This window comes from Furipterus horrens, unplaced genomic scaffold, assembly GCF_987537825.1.
Source record: "Furipterus horrens unplaced genomic scaffold, mFurHor1.1.pri manual_scaffold_2, whole genome shotgun sequence".
NCBI lineage: Eukaryota > Metazoa > Chordata > Mammalia > Chiroptera > Furipteridae > Furipterus > Furipterus horrens.
This window is the reverse complement of record NW_028327172.1, coordinates 33,169,337-33,189,667: the sequence shown is the minus strand read 5'-3', so window position 1 is coordinate 33,189,667 and position 20,331 is coordinate 33,169,337. Positions and strand designations below refer to the sequence as shown.

At 36.0% G+C, this 20,331-nt stretch overlaps 1 protein-coding gene across 1 annotated transcript in view; it reads right to left on the bottom strand.

Annotated features, from left to right (window-relative positions):
* PIK3C2A (phosphatidylinositol-4-phosphate 3-kinase catalytic subunit type 2 alpha) overlaps nucleotides 1-20,331 on the bottom strand; it is a 91,557-nt gene that overhangs the window by 48,763 nt on the left and 22,463 nt on the right. The window contains exons 2-3 of the mRNA XM_090263562.1: nucleotides 17,826-18,965; nucleotides 2,774-2,877 (exon numbers count right to left, since the gene is read on the bottom strand). Coding sequence (XP_090119688.1) covers nucleotides 2,774-2,877; nucleotides 17,826-18,902 — 1,181 coding nt within the window. The 5' untranslated portion in view covers nucleotides 18,903-18,965. The remainder of the gene's footprint in view (nucleotides 1-2,773; nucleotides 2,878-17,825; nucleotides 18,966-20,331) is intronic.

The window sequence follows — 20,331 nt, the reverse complement described above, 5'->3', positions numbered from 1 at the left end:
TTTTTATAGATATTTTAACCCAACATGGCATGATGTTCTTAAGCAATTACCTGTATGAAAGAGTACTTCTTAACTTTAATTTTCTTTTTCACTAAAATTTTCGCTTCTCACTGAAGAAATAGCTTTATTTGTTTAATGTGGCTCTACAGTTCAGGAAATTTAATACTTCTATGCATATAGTAAAATATTTCATAGTTTATTTTCCTACCTGTTACACAGAGCCAAATCATGCAAAATCAGAAGGACAGAACACATAAAAATGAGAGTTTTAAAATTAAAGATAAAAATGAGGGTTTTAATTGAATGCTATTTTACAAGAAAGTATAGAATCAGCATTGTTCGAAATTAAATTAACTAAATGCAGTGGTGAAGTCCTTGGAAACACACAGGGAATTCTTGGGGTCAAGACACTATAATAGGATATAGATCTGAACCATATATGAAGAAAAGAAATACAAGGCTATTCAGAATGACAAGTCTAAATTGTAGTTTCTCATCTTATCCTAGGAAACCACAAAAGCAGCCGCAAAAACTTCTACTGGTACCTAACATTCCTGTAAGAACTTTCTCTGAATTGATGGCTGGTAGAAACAGCAAGCTTTGTCAATTAACACTGAGTGTAAAAAGAAAAAAATGCAGTAATAATGAAATGTCCTCAATCAAAGCATTACAGAGTCTGAAACAAAGCAACCTTTGATATCAATAGCCCTACTCCCTAATTTCACAGAAGCAAAAAAACAAGGCCAAGAATCGGTACTAAATTCTATGTCTGTTATACAGTAATCTTAACTGTAAGCAATTATCATCCTGACAGTCTTATACTAATGTCATGACTAAATTGAAAGGGCTCTGTAAGAAAGAGTACAGATATTTGTTTTTAAAATGCGCTGCAGATATGAGCATATTGAAAAAAACAGAGCCTTTAATTTCTTCAAGGAACATTTCCTCCTGACCCTAATCTCCAAGGTCACAGGGGAATGAGAGAAGTTCTTAAAGCATGATTCAAAAACATCTCTGAAATATTTGTTGCACTCATACTGAACTAATGAAAATAAAATGACAAAAAGAACTCATTCTCTCTTTAGTTTATCTGGGGTTTCCTATTACATGACAGAGAGAGAGAGAGAGAGAGAGAGAGAGTAAATAAAAATAATTACTTTAGCTTATCGGCAGTCTTTGTAAATGACTCAAAAGATTCAAATAGAGAGAAAGGGCAGATCACAGAAAGCCTTCTCAAATTAAATGCAACAGTCGCTCAATAGTTTCACAGAAAACATACAGGGCTTCAGGATAAAATTAAATGGAACTAGATGAGCACACAACAGATTATTTCCAAACCATTAAAGTAAAAGATTTTTTCTAAATTGTTAACCACACACACATAATGATACAATGGCATAGGTTATTATCTAATACATGCAATTTACATACTATGCCATCTAAATCATCTTTTATTTTAAATGCCTACTGAAAAATATGAATTTTAAAAATGCAGTTAAGAGTAACCTTTGCTGGGAAGAAAAAGTGGCTCTACTGATATTTTTCTTCTTTCCCTCCGCCTAGGGTATTCTGCAAAAAATTCTGTTTAAAAAAGGTAACATAAAGAGTTTTAATGAAATATTACCAATTGCCTAGAAAATATAGTTAAATATTATTAAGTCCCTTAAATAACATTAAAATGATGTACCTACTCAAAAAGTATCTGGGAACCCTAAACTGTGCTCTGCGTAAAGCAGATCACACTTGGAAAAATACGGGATTCAGAATAAATCCCTCAGCGGTGATCAACTTGCCCTTCCTTTGGTAACGTACCGCATCCCCTTAGCCACAATATTTTTTGTTCTACCTTTTCCTTCCGTGGATTTTTTTTTTTTTTAATCTGGTGCTGGCTGAGAGGACTCCCTTTCGTCTTTGCTAGCAAGACCATTAGAATATAAAACCTAAGCTTTCAGCGGCTGTATTTCCTGCCTTCAATACCCCATCTGCACTAGAAGAAAACGAAGCCAACATGCATGGAGGAAGAGCAGGGATAGGAAGTGGGAAGGGAGACCAAAGGGAGGAGGGATGCTTACAGTGGACAGATTCCTGGATGTGGCTGTCACTGAGCTCTGTCCCATCCTTCTTCTTTCTACTGTATAGGTTTGTGAGCCAATACATAACCTTTCTTGATTAAACTAGTTTAGAATGGGCTTCTAGTACTCATAATGGAAGTCCAGCTAATACAGCGATATAATGGAAAAGGCAATGGAAACCTGGCTGACTAGCTGAGTAAGCTTTCATAGGTAACTTCTCTGAGCCTCAATTTTCTCAATTTAAAAATAGAACGTTTAAGATTAAAAAAACAACTTAAAATTGCACTTCTCTAACCTTCAGAAAATACATTTGCTCCTCTAATCATGCCTGTTATCTCTTAAATAAGTACATTATTTTGAGTGCTAGAAAAGTATATAGCAAAACTAAGTGTCCCTGAAACAATAATAGGCATTATCTAAGTGTACTGAAACTTGAACGTTTAAGCCATATTTTCACTGGTTAGCAGGATATCAGAAGTCTACTGTTTGACCTCAGTTGTTCTTCTAAATATTTTAACAGGTAAGAATATAGGTTCAACTGTAGTTTGTTAATGTGGCAATTAAAATGTTAAGCCACAGGGAGAAGATAATTAAAAACTTAAAATTTTTAGAATAATTAGCACTAAGCTAATTTTCAATGAATTTTTAAATGAGCATTTAATAAAAAAATAATATTTAATTTATAAAGAAAAATTCCTTACTTTGTAATGGACTGACAAAAAGCTGCCACTTCTTCGTTTTGTACTTCAATTTCTTGTAGAAGAGAACTTCCAGTTGGCAAACTACTGGTCCCATTTGGGTCTTTCTGTAATCAAAAAAGTGTTTTATTTTGAAAGTAAAAGATCCCCAAAATGCTAAATATCAGCACAGCACAAACATATTTTTACAAAAATATGTATGAAGATATGGAGGTAAAATTAATTACATTGGTAACAAAGTTTTAAATTATGAACTTCTCTATCTGTAAAAGAAATGCCAACTAAGCTTTAAAGTGCACTGCTTTTATTTGCTCAAAAACAGAAAAATGCTATCCTTCATATTGGTCAATAAGAATGGAATGCTAAAGATATTTCCATTCAAAATCTTCCTGAAATGAGCACTAAATTAACAGCTCAATGAAATCAAAGGACTAGCCTTTATTTTAAGAAAATGAAGAGATAAGCACATTGGGAATCCTCTAATAAACCAGAAATTCTATATATAGGGTGGGGCAAAAGTAGATTTACAGTTGTGAGCACGTGAAACACAAACGTTTTTTGTCTGTTTTAATTTTAGGGAGGGGGAAGGGAGGGGGAAAGAGGGAGCGAAACATTAGAGATACATCGATCAGTTGCCTGGTTCTTTAGAAAAGAGAATGAATTCTAGAAATTAGTGAACATTTTCTATGTTAATAAACTTATACAAACAACTGATAGTCCTTTAAAAGTTAAGTTCATGTCTGATCAAAACTTGTGTTAAAACACTTAGGAGTTAAATTCACCCCCCTCTAGCAAAGCCAAACAGCAGAGTCCACATTTAGAGCTATTTTGGTTACTACATAAAAATACTTAATATGGCACAAATTTCAAATGTAAATTTCCATTAAAATTCTAATTGGAACACTCACAATTCAAAATTAAGTGAATCAGAACACAGTGTATAAATTTCAAGAGGTGTAATGGATTTCAATGAACATTTTGTCAGAAAATTAAACTGGAAACTTAGGGCAACAATTCCTTTATGAATTTTCTTCTTTTAAAACATGGCAAAGCCCTTTCTGATAGAATGTGATATACACATTTGGGGAAGAAAACAAATAAGTTTTGAGTTCCAGAAAACTGCAACTAAAAATAACAAAGCTTATGGGAAAAACAGGGTTAAGGCAGATTATTCAAAATCACTGTAACTTTATCATCAAAACCTCAACTAACAATAAAAAGACCTTATAAAAATATGAGCACAGTTAAGTCTACACTTGAATTTGAACCTAGCATTATGGTCTTTGAACCTTAAACCCTGGAGCTCCTGCTCCGTCATTTGAGATATGGATTCTTGAGGACATTTGCTTTTAGTCTGCCAATTTCAACGAAATTAAAAATATTACCTAAGATATAGACTTCTTCAACAAAGTTCTTAATGTAAAGGAAATGTCTTCATATCTTCTTTGTACTCCCTACCTCACGAGAGAGATTAACACTGTGGAATATGTGTTACTCATCCAAGCACCGTTTTTACTAAATAACATGTCTGCAGGATTTTCAGTGTTTTCCTTAATATTTTCTTACATTACTAATATTTTCTCTTTAATTGTGAAAAAGTTTTTTCTTGATCACTTTAAAATGTTAATATGTGCCCTGGCTGGTGTGGCTCAGTGGACTGAGTGCTGGTCCGCAAACCAAAAGGTCACCAGTTCAGTTCCTGGTCAGGGCACATGCCTGGGTTGTGGGCGTGCGAGAGGCATCAATCAATGTTTCTCTCCCTCTCTTTCTCCCTCCTTTCCCCTTTCTCTAAAAATAAATAAATAAAATCTTGTTTAAAAATGTTAATATGCTGGTAAAGATTATGTGTGAACTAATGCTACTTCTCCATTATAGTGGCATCAATCTCATATTTACCAATAACATCAGATAATTTGTATTATGGAAACAAGCACTAGAGCAGACAGACCATACTACACTAAAATTGGGCTTGGATGTTTCTAACAAATCCTTTGTTCTGACACTCCAAGTTCATCACAATCTAATTCAATCATATTTCTGAGAACTGCCGAAATGATTTCTACATTCCAGTTAGCTTGAATCATATCCTGTTCCTAATAAAATACAAATGAGCTGTCCTGCCCTCTGAAACTTCGTCTTCAATTCCTTCCTCCTAAATTCCCTCCACAATGCAAATAAAAAACCAACCAATATTTTAAGGCCCAACGGAGTGCCATTTCATCTATAATGCCTTTTTATAATTACTCAGTATGAAGCAAGTCTTCCCTCCTAGCACTTATAAGTACTTCTAAGCAAGCATCATACCATTATATCCTTTTTAATATTTGTCCTAATGTGAAAGTTTCTTGAAGATAAAAATCAAGTTTTATTGAATTTTATATTTTTGTAGAACTTTATAACCAGTTCAGAAGGCACTCAACCACTGGTTCAATTTCTTGAATGTTTTGCTCCCTCTAAAAACAGTTTTTGTTAAAATTCATTTACCACCTCACACCCATTAGGATGGCTACTATTAAAAAAACAAGACAAATGCTGGTGAGGATGTGAAGACAACAGAACCCTATACACTGTTGGTAGTAATGTACAATGGTACCACTGTGGAAAAACACTATGGTGGTTCCACATACAACTACCATAAAACCAAGCAACTTCATTCTTGGGTACATACTCAAAAAAATTAAGAGCAGTTCTTACAGAGATACTAGCACACCCACGTTCACAGCAGCCTTCCTAGCAATAGGCAAATCGTGGAAGCAATCCAAGTGTCCATCAACAGATGAATGGATAAGCAAAAGGAGGTATATCCATACAATGGAGCACTATTTAGCCTTAAAAAAGAGGAAAATTCTGCAATATGCTACAACATGGATCAACCTTGAGGACATTATACTAAGTGAAACAAGCCAGTCACAGTAAAATAAGTACTATATGGTTTCATTACATGAAGTACTTTAGAGTATTCAAAATCATACACAAAAAGTATAACGATGGTTGTCAGTTTGGGGTAAGGAAGAATTAGGATTTGTTGTTTAATGGGTATAGAGTTTCAGTTTCACATGAAAAAAAATTATGAGGATAAATGGTGGTAATGGCTACACAGCAATGTAGCAAATGTATTTAATACCATTTAACTATAATCTTTTTCTTTTTAAATTTTATTTATTAATTCCTGGCCGGGCAGTTCAGTTGGTGGAGTGTCATCCCATAGGCCACAGTTGCAGGTTCAATCCCCAGTCAGGGCACAGACAAGAATCAACCAATGAATGTGTCAGTTAAGTGGGTGGGTGGGTTTTATTTATTTATTTCTGGAGAGAAGGGAAGTGAGGGAGAAAGAGAGGGAGAGAAACATCAATGTATGAGATACACTGATTGGTTGCTTCTCGCACACTCCCCAACCCGGGACCAGGCCCACAACCCAGGAATGCGCCCTGACTGGGAATCGAACCTTCAACCTTTCGCTTTGCAGGACCACACTCAACCAACTGAGCCATGTCGGTCAGGGCAAAACAGGTTTTCTATAACGTTGCTCATGCAAAGGTCACATGTTCTTTATCTCATTGTAGTTTTAAGTTGTTGTTTTTTGGGTTTTTTTTTTAAAGAGACTTTTGAAAAGTTGAATGGTATGGTATTAAGCATGTGATTTCTGAAGTTAGGCTACCTGGTTGAAATCCTAACTCTGAATTTATTAGTTATGTGAAGTTGTGTGAATTAAATTAACTTCTCTGTGCCTCATTTTTTAATCTGTACAATGGGGATATTAATAGCCAGGTACCCACCTATTAGGGCTTTGTTAGAAATAAATAATACACACATACCTACCAGTAAATTTCTTACAGCAAAGCCTGACATGTAATAAACGCTGAATAATTGTTAGTTTTTCAATTGTAGTAAAATACACCTAACAAAATTTACCATTTTAGCCTTTTTAAGATTACAGTTCAGCCTTGGCTGATGTGGCTCAGTGGACTGAATGCTGGCCTGCGAACCCAAAGGTCGCCGATTCGATTCCTGGTCAGGGCACATGCCTGGGTTGTGGCCTGGTCCTGGGTTGGGGGATGTGCAAGAGGCAACCTACAGATGTTTCTCTCCTTCTCTTTCTCCCTCCCTTCCCCCCTCTCTAAAAACAAATAAATAAAATATTTTTTAAAAAATATAACCTGTTTTTTCTTTTGCTTGGCCCAATAATTATCTCTCCTTCTTGAACTGTTTTTCGTGTTTTACTTAACAGATTTTTAATCTCCTTAGTGACATTTCTAGATTTTTTAAAATCAAAATGTTGCATTTTTACAGTGCCATTCATGAATTAGATCCTTCCTTTCAAGTAGGTTTTAAGTTTCAATTGACAGTGGCTGAAATAGATTATAATAACTACAGTAATTCTCCAGTCATACATTAAGGTAATAATAGAATCTGGAAAGTTAACACAACTATTCTGTCCATAAAGTAAAAAAATAGCTTGGCTAACAATGATTTCATCTCATATATTAATGTTAGTATTTTCTGTTTTTAATTTTTCTCCATTATTTCTGAAATAAAATTTTCCTTTTAAATTTCACACCTAGTCACTCAGCTCTTGCCCCCAATCACTCTCAACTCCACTCAAACAACCTAAACATCAAAGCATCTCTTTTCTCTGATCTTGCACGCCTTCATCTGGTACTCAAACCCTTTCGTTTTGTATTGCAATCATATGCACACACATCCTGTTGCCCTCTTCTAACCCAGGTTCTTTAAGGATGAGGTCTACAAATGATTAATATTTACAATCCTCACAGTGTATAGCCTCAAATATTTTTCATTGAATAAAAGAGACAAATGATAATTAAAAAGCTGCTAATGCCATTATCCAATATATGGGACAAAGGTTTGTTGTGGAAGATACTAAGTTCTCTAGTCAATATATTGGGTTTGGAAATCCATGTAGATGTTTGATTATCATCTAGAAATACTGTGTTCCAGAAATTCTATTCCAGAGCTAAAGACCTATATGGAGATCATCTGTCCAATTTCAGCAATTTTCTACAGGGAAATTTATCTCTGCTAACTGCTGTCAGCATCCATCAGGATCACTGAGAGGGCAGTATCCCAGCCAAAGGGGTCTTGGGTTCAAGCTTCAATCAGTAAGAGATAGTCTCTTTAGGAGGCTGAGGGACACATACGGGGCTGTACGCATTAGGAATCAAGCTGGGATACACACACACATACAGTTACAAGAAATTAGATCATGTGATTATAGAGTGACAAGACTCAAGATCTGTGGCTCCAGCCTGAATAGGTCAGACTCAAGACCCGGTAAGAGCCACTGTTTCAGTTTGAGTCTGAGGGCAGAAAAAATACATGCTCCAGCTCAAAGGCAGCCAGGCAGCACGAGTTACTCACTGGCAGTAGGGTCAGCCTTTTTGGTCTATTCAGGCCTTCAACTGATTTGACAAGGCCCACCCATATTAGAGAAGGCAATCTGCTTTTACACAGTCTACTGATTCAAATAGTAATTTCATCTAAAAACAGCCTTACAGACACTCCCAAAATGTCTGACCAAATGTCTGAGCACCCCAAGGCCCAGTCAAGTAGACACAAAGATTAACCATCACAGCCTCTCAACCATAAAGAGCCATGGAGTTAGATCACTGCAAGAGTTTAAACCAATAGTTTTCAAATGCTGTATCTTGGAGTCTCAGAATAAAGCACTGAACAAGAAAGAACAAGTAACAGATATTAAAGACAACCAAGAACAAAACTTTGGGTGAATGCCTATTTTTAGAAGCTAGAAAACAGAAAAGGAGTCAAAGATCACAGGAGAAAAACTAGGGCAACAGAAGAGAAGTTTCAAAAAAGGATGTAGTCAATTGCTCATATGAAGCAAAAGGAGTGGACAGTGAATATGGTTACGAGATTGGCAATTAGTATTCATGTTACCAGAAGTAAGTTTCTCTGCAATATGATGGGAACAACAGAGGACAGCTGGAAAGGCAGTAAATACAAACTCTCTTTTAAAGAGTAAGGGTAGAAAATACTTTGGGGAGGCAGGAATAAGAAAAGAAATGAAAGAATTAAGTTTTGGAAAAGGGTAAGAATATCTCGTCCTTCAAACCACTAAGAGAGGCAAATCTGAGATGGACAAGCGCATACAAAGGATGACCTTGACCTCAACATAAAAAAAAAGAGAAGGGAGTGAGGGCATCTACTAAAGGAAAGGTGAAAAGAATATATTAGGGTCTGTGGCTAGTAGTGAAGATTTGAAATGATTCGCAATAATTCTATAAAGTAGTTATAAGAATATGGAACCGCTTTATGCCTGCCCAAGTCCAAGGTTTGTGTCACTTACCCAGAAATTAGATGAAACACAACACCAAGTTTTCAATAAATATTCTGTAAGCATTACACACACACACACACACACACACACACACACACACACACACACACACAATATCAATTACTGTTCAGAACAAAGTCGGCTACTTCCTTACCTGAATTTTTAAAAAATTTTATAGAGTTCAGTAACCTAATCAAATGGTATACTACATTCAGCTAGACAAGTTTCCCTCATCTTTAAAATAATAGACATTCTGTCAATGAGGATATAAATGTTTATAACAATAATATAATTAACTTTTAGAAAGAGAAAATATCCACAGAACTTTGCACAACCACTTCTATGAAAATAATTCATTACTCAAATGTTTGCCATCTGCTTAAAGTAGCTAGCTATATAGCTATTAACTCAAAGTCTGATTTAAATTTAAATTGCCAGAAGACATTTTTAAGTAGTATTCCTCTTCCTGGTTTTGTTCATAAAACATCTGAAGTATTTAGGTTATTATTAACAAAAATGAGACACCAGAAGGAAACAGGAAGTGAGTTTGCTGAGTGAGAAGAAAAACACCCTTCTGAATTTTTACCACAAAGCATAAAATTCTTACAGAAAAATAATACTTAAGTACATTAAGTAATTAAAAAGAAAAGACATTGCAATCTTATTTCCAAACAAAAAATAAAAACCTCAGGGAGGTGAATTGTATGTAAGAAATTAAAAGCTCCATCTAATGTATGTGCCACAAATTTCCACTACTACTAGTGTTCTGTTCACCTCCCTACTTTTGGCCTAAGTGAAACCAAACTTTATCTTCTTGTACACAAAGAAAAGGATGAAATTTTAGTGTTAATAAAAGGGCTTAGAACTTTTCTTTGAATATAAAAATCCTTTTACAGCATATGTAACCAGTGCACAAGAAACCTCTGAAGACCTTCAATAATTATGCACTGACAACCTATTAGCTATTTTTATAAATTCCTTGATTGACATTTAACCTTAATACTTGCCTCCCTGAATTTGCTTCCCTCTTTCTTCTACTTTTTGGGACAATGAATTTTCAAATTAAGTTACTAAAATGAATTTCCCAATTCACAGAGAAATATATAAACAAATAAGCTTTGCTTAATTTTAAGTTTTCTATAAAATGTATTTTAACTTTCAGTATCTGCTACCACTTGTGTCTATTAAAATTTAGCACACAATGCTTGTTACATAATGTAGCACAAGGTAACATACTTAACATATTTAATATATTGAGAAATTTAGTATATCACTATTTCATCTTCTTTTATTAGAACACTGTGATATTCAGGTATTCTATTCCCTGAATTAGTTGAAAAAACTATGTCCAAATTACAAAACTTTAAAAAAGAAAAAAAAAAGGTCTACTTCCTCTTTACATAGCAACTTTTCAAACTATAAATATTATTCCTGAAAGGGATCTAAGAAATCATCTAGTGTAACCAACTTTACTTCATAGATGAAGAAACTTAGATCTATAAGTGATTTATTTCTAATTTAAATATTCTCCAGGCAAAATATTTCCCATCTTTTCAACTGTTCTTTATATGATATAACTTCTAGATCTTGCACTCTAGTTTACCATATGCCCCTCTTAGAATGTGGTGTTCAAACATAATTAGATGGGGTTTTAATAGGACAGAGTATAATGGGATGATAACACCAATATAACCTCTTCAGCCATGCTGCAGTTACGACTCCTTTTTAAGATAGGCAGGTAAGCCTAAGTCACCTCAAATTCAGACATTGTGCCATTTAGTAAAGCTGCTGACATAGTAATCCAGCTACAATCTCTGAATGATCAACTGATCAACATCACATTATTTTTGCTTATTTAGCTTTGATGCATATCTCTCATAACCAATTTGCTTACTCCTTGACCCTAACCCAATACTTTAAATAAAATCTAAGAACATGTTTCTGCTAAAGCTGATCTTACAGAGAAACCTAGTTAATTCTTAGAGTCTGGGCAACTAGCAGTTCTCTCTTTCTGCAACTCCCATGTGATCTGATTTTCCAGATGTTGCTAGAGAACTTCTATCTTTAGGAGACTACCTACATATCTTCATTAATCCTAAAATGCTTTCTGAAATCACCCTACGTAAGGAAAATATTAAGATGGTACTGTGACAAATATTTAAAATGAGCAGGAAAAGATATATGCAGAGAGGCAATAAAAGGGATGTGTATATGGATGTCACAGCCCTGCTCCACCAAAGGAAAGGGTGGAGAAAAGGTGAGTTGAACCAGAAGTGCCAGAGGGCAGCAGGGAAAAGAAGAGTTTTATAGCAAAAGCATTAGCAATCAATGCCAGGGGTTTTAAACTGCAGAGAAATTGTCCCAAGGTACTCTATTTTTACATTTTGCAATTTGTCTTGTCACCCTCCTAACTTCATAGGCTTCCTGAGGTATGGTTCCAAATGCCAGTCCAAAGGAACAGGTTGGCTGCATCAGAACCACTTATGAAAATTTTTGAAAAAACAATGATCCCAAATGCCACACTCTCCTGCCTCCCCTTAGCCACATCGCCAAACACACACAATATCTGCACGGATTTGGCCTCAACTCCTCTGCAGGACACTGACATACACTGCATCTGGGAAGCCAATTAATTATTTGACCCATGTTTGAATATCTCCTAAAACAAGGAATGTATTACTTCCAAAATAGCTGTTCTATCACTAGAGTTTTAAAAAGGGGGAGGGGGCACTTAAGAGTTGTATAGGTTTGCATATAACCATTTCTTCTTATAAATATTCTATGGCCCTCTCCTTAACCTCCAACTTATTATTATGGAAATTTACAGACATATACAAAAGCAGAGTGAATAATATAATGACCCTGCCCCCACTTGATTTTATTAAGGCTGTAAGTTATAAATTATTTAGTTTTATTAATTTATTAATTTCATATGTAAATTCTTCAGTATACATCTCGAAAATATAAGAGCTCATTTAACTAAATACTGCTATTATATGAGAAAATTAATTCCTTAACTTTGTTACATCTCAGTTTTTTCCTCAACTATAAAATAAGTCACCCTGGCCTCAGAATTCCTGGCAACTCTCTTCTTTCTGTGACTATTAAAAAAAAAAAAAAAAGACAAGAGAGTTCAGTTCAAACATCTACAGCATAAATAAAAAGCATGTAGCTCTTAGGTTCTGAGCTCCAGTCTTAGATTGTTCAACAGTAAATAATTCCAAACAACCCAGAAACCTCAACTTGTTTAAGGTGCAGCCACAGCCCACTTGGAATGCTCATCTCAGCTCACCTAAATAATCAGTTTTCCTTAGTGGATAAATGACTTTCCAATGCTGGGAGAGTTAAAGTTTAAAATACAGAGATAATAAAATAAACCAGTCATTTATAAATATTTTTTTACATTCAAGATAATCTATAGGTTGTAGCTACAATACATACACTGTAGTGGTGAATGCATATATGCAGAGGTGTAATGCAAAGAGCAGGATTATTTGCAGGTGACCTAGATGCTCACTCTGGGTTGCCAGGGCAATAAGGGTCTCTGCCTTCTACCAATGGGAGAGCTGAGTCTAAACTCAGCTCCTTAAAAGATGAGTGACTTCCTTTTCTCTGATAACAGAGACTAACTTTCCAGTTCTAAGATCTCCAGTTTCTAGGCAGCTGCCTTGCTGAATAACTCTTGTAAATAGCTAACATCCCTAATCCAGACTGCACGGTGTCAAACAGCAAGCACTCATGCTTAACCTGTAAAAGTAAAACCCAGAGTTGGGGAGGTATCTCTTATGGGAACATTGACCCAAATGTGAATTAAGCAGTGATGTGGCCTAAACAGGACGGGACTATCAGGGGGACTATTGCCTTTATTTTTTATTAACTGAGGTAAAATACACAGAACATAAAATTTGCCATTTTAACCAGTTAAGAAAGGACAATCCTCTGGCTTTCAGTACATTTACAGTGACTGTAGCCATCACCACTATGGTTAGAACATTGAAATGTTCTAATTCCAGAACATTTTCATCACTCCCCTCCCCCAAATATCCTGTACCCATTAGGAATCATTCCCCATTTCCCCCCTTCATCCCACCCCTTACCCTCCAGGTAAACACTCATCTGCTTTCTTTCTCTATGGATTTGCATTTTCTGGAAATATCATATAAATTGAATCAAATAATACAGGTCTTTTTGTGTCTGTCTGCTTCCAATTATGTTTTAAGGTTCATCCATGTTGTGCATATATCGGGATTTCATTCCTTTCTATGGGTGAATAATATTCCACATATGAACATATCACTTTAGTTTACTCATTATTCAGTGAATGGACATTTGAGTTGTTTATACTCGGGCTATTATGAATAAAGATGTTATGAACAATCCAATTTTTAAAATGTGAAAATGACTTAAACACACATTTCTCAAAAAAAAAAAAATTCAAACGGCAAATAAGCACATAAAAAAGATACTCAACATCATTAGTCATCAGGGATATACAAATCAAAACCACAATCAGATATCATTTCACATTCATTAGGATGGCTATAATCCCCAAAATGGAAAATAAGAGTGTTAGAGAGGATTTAGAGAAACTAGAACTCTCACACAATGCTAGTGGGAATGTAAAATGGTGTAGCCACTATGGAACAGTTTGGTGGTTCCTCAAAAAACGAAACAGGAATTACCAGAACTTCAGTCAAGATGGAAGCACAGCTAAACACGGCTAGCCTCCTTGCACAACCACATCAAAATTACAACTGAAGTAAAGAATAACCATCACTCAGAACAATCAGAAATCGAGTTGAATGAAAGTCCAACATCAATAGAATTAAAGAAACCACATCCACCGAGGCTGGTAGGAGGTCCATCCAGACTGGATGAGAGGCGGAGACAAAAACAAGCTGGTCCCACATCCATATGTGACGGCTAAAAATTCAGGAGCATAACTTGGGAGTGACGAGTCCCAGCCCCACACCAGGCCCGGCAGTCCAGGTTACCAGTGCCAGGAAGATAAGTGCCCATAACTTCTGGCTGCAAAAACCTGCAGGGACTGAGTCGCTGCAAGAAACTTCTGCAGTCCTTAGCAGTTCCCCTTAAAGAACCCACACACAGACTTGCTCAGACATATTCCTTCTGAGCTCCAGCACCTGTAGAGCAGCTTGAAATGCACCAGTGGCATACAAGAAGGAACTGAAGTGTCTGGCATCAAGGTGAGAGCTGGGGGACGGGTTTCTCTCGGACAGAAAGGCCAGCAGAGGCCATTTTCCTTTTTCTGAACCCTCCCCCAAAAGAGCCACAGAACCGGCAAGTAGGTGCCATATCTGAGACTCCATCAACCTCACTAACGCTGTTAGACCCACCCTGGAGATCCCCTGAGACTCAATCCCCCAAATCTATAAGCCCACCAAAGCTGTTAAGAGTGGCTTTTCCATATGAATGGCTGGTCTTGGTTCATGCTTCACAACTTCCTAAATCCTAACAAACAAGCAACAGTTGGTCTCAGTGAACTCTCAGCCCCTGTACCACTTGCTATGTGGCCCCAGGCCCAGCACTAGCAGCCACTAGCCTAGGTTCACAGCTTGCTTCCCCGGGGAATCTCCAAGCCCAGCACAAGTAGCAGTCATCTGCAGATTGCTTTATAGCTCACGCATGGTAGCCCCAGGCAAAACACAGGGAGGGGCTGACCTCGGCCTGCACCACCTGGGAAACCCCAGGGCCTGCGTACCCAGTGGGCAGCTACAGACCACGTCAGAGCACCACCACCCTGCCCCTGCACAGCTGATCCTCTGCAGAGGATGGAGGTTGATAGTCAGTGATCACAACCAGTCCCTGCAGCTGACTGGCCTGGGTAAATCTCTCCCATTGATCAGCCAATAGCAATCAAGGCTCAACTACAAGAGGGGAGTGTACTCAGTCCTTATGAAGGGCGCAACTTGAGTACCCAGATTGGGTGATGGGGGAGGCTGTGCCACTGGACTCTACAGGACACCTCTTACATTAGGCCACACTACCAAGATGGAGTCATAGCAGCTCTACCTAATATATATGGGAGGCTGTCAAAATGAGGAGACATGGAACATGGCCCAAATGAAAGAACAGATCAAAACTCCAGAAAAAGATAAACCAAATGGAGATAAGCAATCTATCAGATGCAGAGTTAAAAACACTGGTTATAAGGATGATCAAGGAACTTCGTGAGTACTTCAAATATCATAAAAAAGATCTAGTCAAAAACGAAGGATAAAGTAATTGAAATAAAGAACAATGTACAGGGAAACAACAGTAGAGTGGATGAAGCCAAAAATCAAATCAATGATTTGGAATATAAGGAAGCCAAAAGCAACCAATCAGAATGAAAAGAAAAAAAGAATCCACAAAAAGGATAGTGTAAGCAGCCTCTGGGACAACTTCAAGAGGTCCAACATTCACATCAAAGAGGTACCAGAAGAAGAGGAAGAGAAAGAAATTGGAAACCTATTTGAAAAAATAGTGAAAGAAAACTTTCCTAATTTGGTGAAGGAAATAGACATGCAAGTCCAGGAAGCACAGAGTCCCAAACAGGATGGATGCAAAGAGGCCCACTCCAAGACACATCATAATTAGAACACCAAAGGTTAAAGATAAAGAGAGAGTATTAAAAGCAGAAAGAGAAAAGCAGTTAGTTACCTACAGGGGAGTTCCTATAAGACTGTCAGCTGATTTCTCAAAAGAAACTTTGCAGGCTAGAAGGCATTGGCAAGAAATATTCAAAATCATGAAAAGCAGGGACCTACAGCCAAGATTGCTCTACCCAGCAAAGCTATCGTTTAGAATCAAAGGGCAGATAAAGAGCTTCCCAGACAAAAAAACTAAAGGAGCTCATCACCACCAAACCATGATTATATGAAATGTTAAAGGGACTTAAAATTTAAGAAAAAGATGAAAACTATGAACAATAAAATGGCAATAAATACATATCTATCAACGACTGAATCTAAAAAACAAACTAAGCAAACAAGAACAGAGACAGAATCAAGGTTACGGAGAGCATTTTGATGGCCACCAGCTGGGAGGAGAGTGTGGGAATGGATGAGGAGGTGAAGGGATTAAGAAGTACAAATTTGTAGTTAGAGAATAGCAATGGGGATGTACAGTACAGTATAGGAAATGGAGTAGCCAAAGAACTTACACGCATGACCCATGGACATGAACAATGGTGTGGGGATTGCCTGAGGGAGTGGGGGGTGCTGGGTGGAGTAGGGCAAAAGGGAAAAAATTGGGACAACTGTAATAGCATAATTCATAAAACATAATTTTAAAAGACAAGGGAAATGGAGAAATATAATGAAATGTTAATATCCCGAAGAAAAAGAAAAATAAGAATTACCAGCAATTCTATGCCTAAGTTTATCCTATCCACTTTTTTTTTAAATGATTCTTGACTTAGAGTTTACCCTGCTCCCTTCAAATACTTCCAGAAGTGATTTTTTTATAGAAACATAACCAAAACCATGACAAGACATGGATTTTTAAGAGAAAATAATTTAACATTATATTTGTGGTTCAATTTTAAAATCTGTAATTAACTTTTTTTTATTGAAAGATGTTCAGAGATTATGTTACTAAATTAATAAATAATATTGAAAAAAGCTTAAGAACTTAATAACGTGTTTTTTTAAAGTATATTTTATTGATTATGTTTTTACAATAATCCCTTTTTTCTTTTTGATAACGTGTTTCTTAGTGTGAGCTGTAGTCAAAATACATTTGGGAACCATAACATTAGTTAAGAAATTTCTGTACTCTGATCGTGTCATCAAAAATATCCTCATCTTTTCTTCTGAGCTTTCTTAATACCTGCTTATTGCATTCCAGACATCCAAAATGGCTTTTTAAAGTCAACAATTCAACATAAACCCATCCAAATCATGCAAAATTCACTTCTCCTTCCCTAAATGCTAGTTCATTCCCAATGCTTAAAGAGAGGTAGGCAGAAAACAATGTAACTCACATTAAGGTGAAAATGATACTTAACATTTCCAGGATCCACAGATGTCATCATAACAAAATACAAATCTGCAATTAGGTATACTGTATTTAAAAAGGAAAAATCTAAACCCTGCTGCCTCTCTTCTGATAAGACTTCCTGCCCCAGCCACCCTTAACTAAATTTTCCAGATAATAAGACTGTATGAACTCAACAACTACATCATACAAACCACAGAGTTCCATTCCTCACTTTTATCAATATAGGTGATTAAACAAAGTCATTTGCATGGCCTTCTCCTGTCTCTCTGGGGTTATCCTCCCTGTCTTCCATTCATTCATGGTTAAAAACAACAAACAATATAAAAAATAAAATGAAAATTTCTATAATGGGGTAAAAGAAATAAAAAATACCTTAATTTCTTTTCTGTCTTGAAAAATTAAGAGATAAAGAAGAAAAAAAGTAGGACCATATATGAAGACATGGCAAGATAGATAAAAATTATCTTAAATGCCTATCAGTGACAGCCAGATCCTTAATTAGAGGTTTTTGAATTTATAACTCTTGAAAAGATAACATTAACAGCAAGCAATTTTTCAGATGGCCTAAACACATTTAATCCGTTACCATACATTCTAAGAGTTAACAGCACACTTAAGAATAAAGAAAACAAGGTTCAAAATAAAAAATATTTTTATCTAATAAATTATGCACACAAAAATGAATTGTATTACTACTAAGTTTGAGAAGTTAAAAAATGTATATATATACTATACCTGAGATATTTGGCCCTGAACTTTTGTAGGCTGAGTTGTTCGAATATTTAAAGACTGGCTTCTTGTTACCATTGCCCCAGAAAGAGATTTTCCATTCACCTTTCTTTCAAGGTGACAACTTGCTGGTGCTTTCTCTTCAAGAAGAACAGCATCCCAAGGATCCTCTACAAGCAAACCTGGAACATTTTTCTCTTCTTCATGCTCTAATAACTCTACATTGTCCATCCTGGGCTTGCTTAGAGGATCCAAGTCTAACCAGTCAAATTTACTGATATCTTCAGACTTTGGAGATACCTGTAAATTGCCGATTGTAGCTTTTGAATTTGTTATCTCCAAATCAGTTCTTGCTTTTCCGTTTTTTAAAAATGCTGATGTACTAGCTATTTTGTCAAACAGCTTTGCCATGTCAGGACTGACCACTGGAGGACAGATAGGTAAGCTTCCCTGTGGATGAAGTGGTGTGGCAGGTGTCAAAGGATATGAAAAATATGGAGTCTGTCCTGGAAGACTTAAATATATAGGTTCTGTGGATGGAAAAGTAGTCATTCTTGGATTAAAGCCATTTTGGAATGCAGTCTGTTTACTGACTGCATAAGTTGACTGATAAATAGAAGGTAAAGTATAAGTGGAAGGCCCAGATAAACCAGTTGGCCATTGTCCTCTCTGAATAGTGGGTCTAAGATATAGCTGTGCTGAAAACGAAGGGCTCAGAACAGGAGTAACTGGCAATACAGGTGTTTTCCTTGTCTCGAAACTGTCATCTAGCAATAGTTTCTCCAGTTCAGCTTGGGTGAGCTTTTCCACATCAATATCTACTGCTCTTTTTTGAGTATCTGATTCAGGAAACACCATGAGATCATAATCCTGTTTGTTATAAACTTGTGCTTTTTGTCTGGTGCTGCTTGACAACTCAGAGCCTCGCTGATTATCAGTTACTCGTCTATCTTTTTGCAGTTTTGCTAAAGCCTCTGCTTCCATCTGTAACGCTTCTTCTTTGTCCACATCTTTTGTTCTTGTTGGTTCCAGATGTGAAGATGAACACTGCTTAAATTCATTGTTGCTGGATATCTCAGCCATGTCCAGTTAAAAGACCAACCTTCCTCTAATCTATTTCTTTCTTGTAGTTCCCAATAGCAAGACCTATGCACAAAAACAAACATAACAATTAGATTTTTTTAAACACAAATTTTGTTTTTAACCTATCTCATATATTTTTAGTTAGGATTTAAAGCCACTTACAAACATACTACTGAATAAAATAAAATGAACATTTCAAGGAAATCTGGGTGAAGGGAACACTTTTAAAATATCTTATACACTCAACTGTTAGGTTAAGGAAGATGTTTACCCACCAGGAAAGGTAGAATAGTAAATGAACCAACAAGCTTTCCCTTCAGCTGTCACAATGGCTACTGTATGTAACTAGTGGCACTTCTGCCAGAATTCTTGACATGAAATGGCTTACATGCTAGTCACTATTTCCAAGAGTTCCAACTGGGTTTACTGTTATACAAATAGCAAGTTAAAAAGAAAGGGTTTCTATCTTTTGCTATTTCTTTAACTGCTCACAAGCCAATTAGTAATAAAAGTACTCAATATCTTGTCAACAAAATCAAGGAACTAACAGTCTATCAAAATACCATATGAAAACAGTTTGTCGCAGTTTTGATCACACTTCTATTCTGATTATCTTCAGTTAAAATCAGATTATAATACTAAAATTTCTCCTTTTCAAATTGCTAAAATATTTATTCATAGACTAGAAGACAGCTAATTAAACTTTCTCATAGAGAGGTTTTTAAAATTTTATATTTCTCTAAGATTAAACACTTAATTCAGATAGATTACCCTGTGAAGCAATAGGACCAATCAAAGGGTTAGCTATCTACTGTGTAACAGAGGGTACATTTCCTGCTTCTAATCAATATAATACAGGGGTTAAATGTGGGTCCTGGAGTCACACCACCTTGATTTATGAAGCTGTAAGACCTTGGGCAAATGAAATTTTCCACATACCTTACTTAGTTACCTAACTTCTAAAATGAAAAAGTACCTACCTCTTAAATGATAAGGATTAAGTGAAACAATGCAACTCAAAATGTTTACCATCGGCTTTGAGTATAAGCACTAAATATATGGCATCATCTAATCTGGTGTGAGATACATCCAGCTTGAAGATTTAGAAAGCAAGAAAGCTCCTGTTTACATCCTTTTTCTAGCACGGTGCTTGTCTCTAGTATACCCTTAATATTAAAAATGAAAGGACATAGGAAAACACCCAATATAAACTGAAATGAAAATCCCAAGTGTTGAGGTAGTACTAAATGAAAAAATTATTAGTGATGAGGACATGAAGAAACAGGTATTCAAGGAAGACATCCTTTACAATTCTTTTATACAACTATAGTTGAATTTGAGGCATATCACCCAAAGAGCTATTCTCAATTTTTTCCTTCTGTGGCAAACCACAAAACAACACAATGTAATTTAGAATTTGTACATTTCA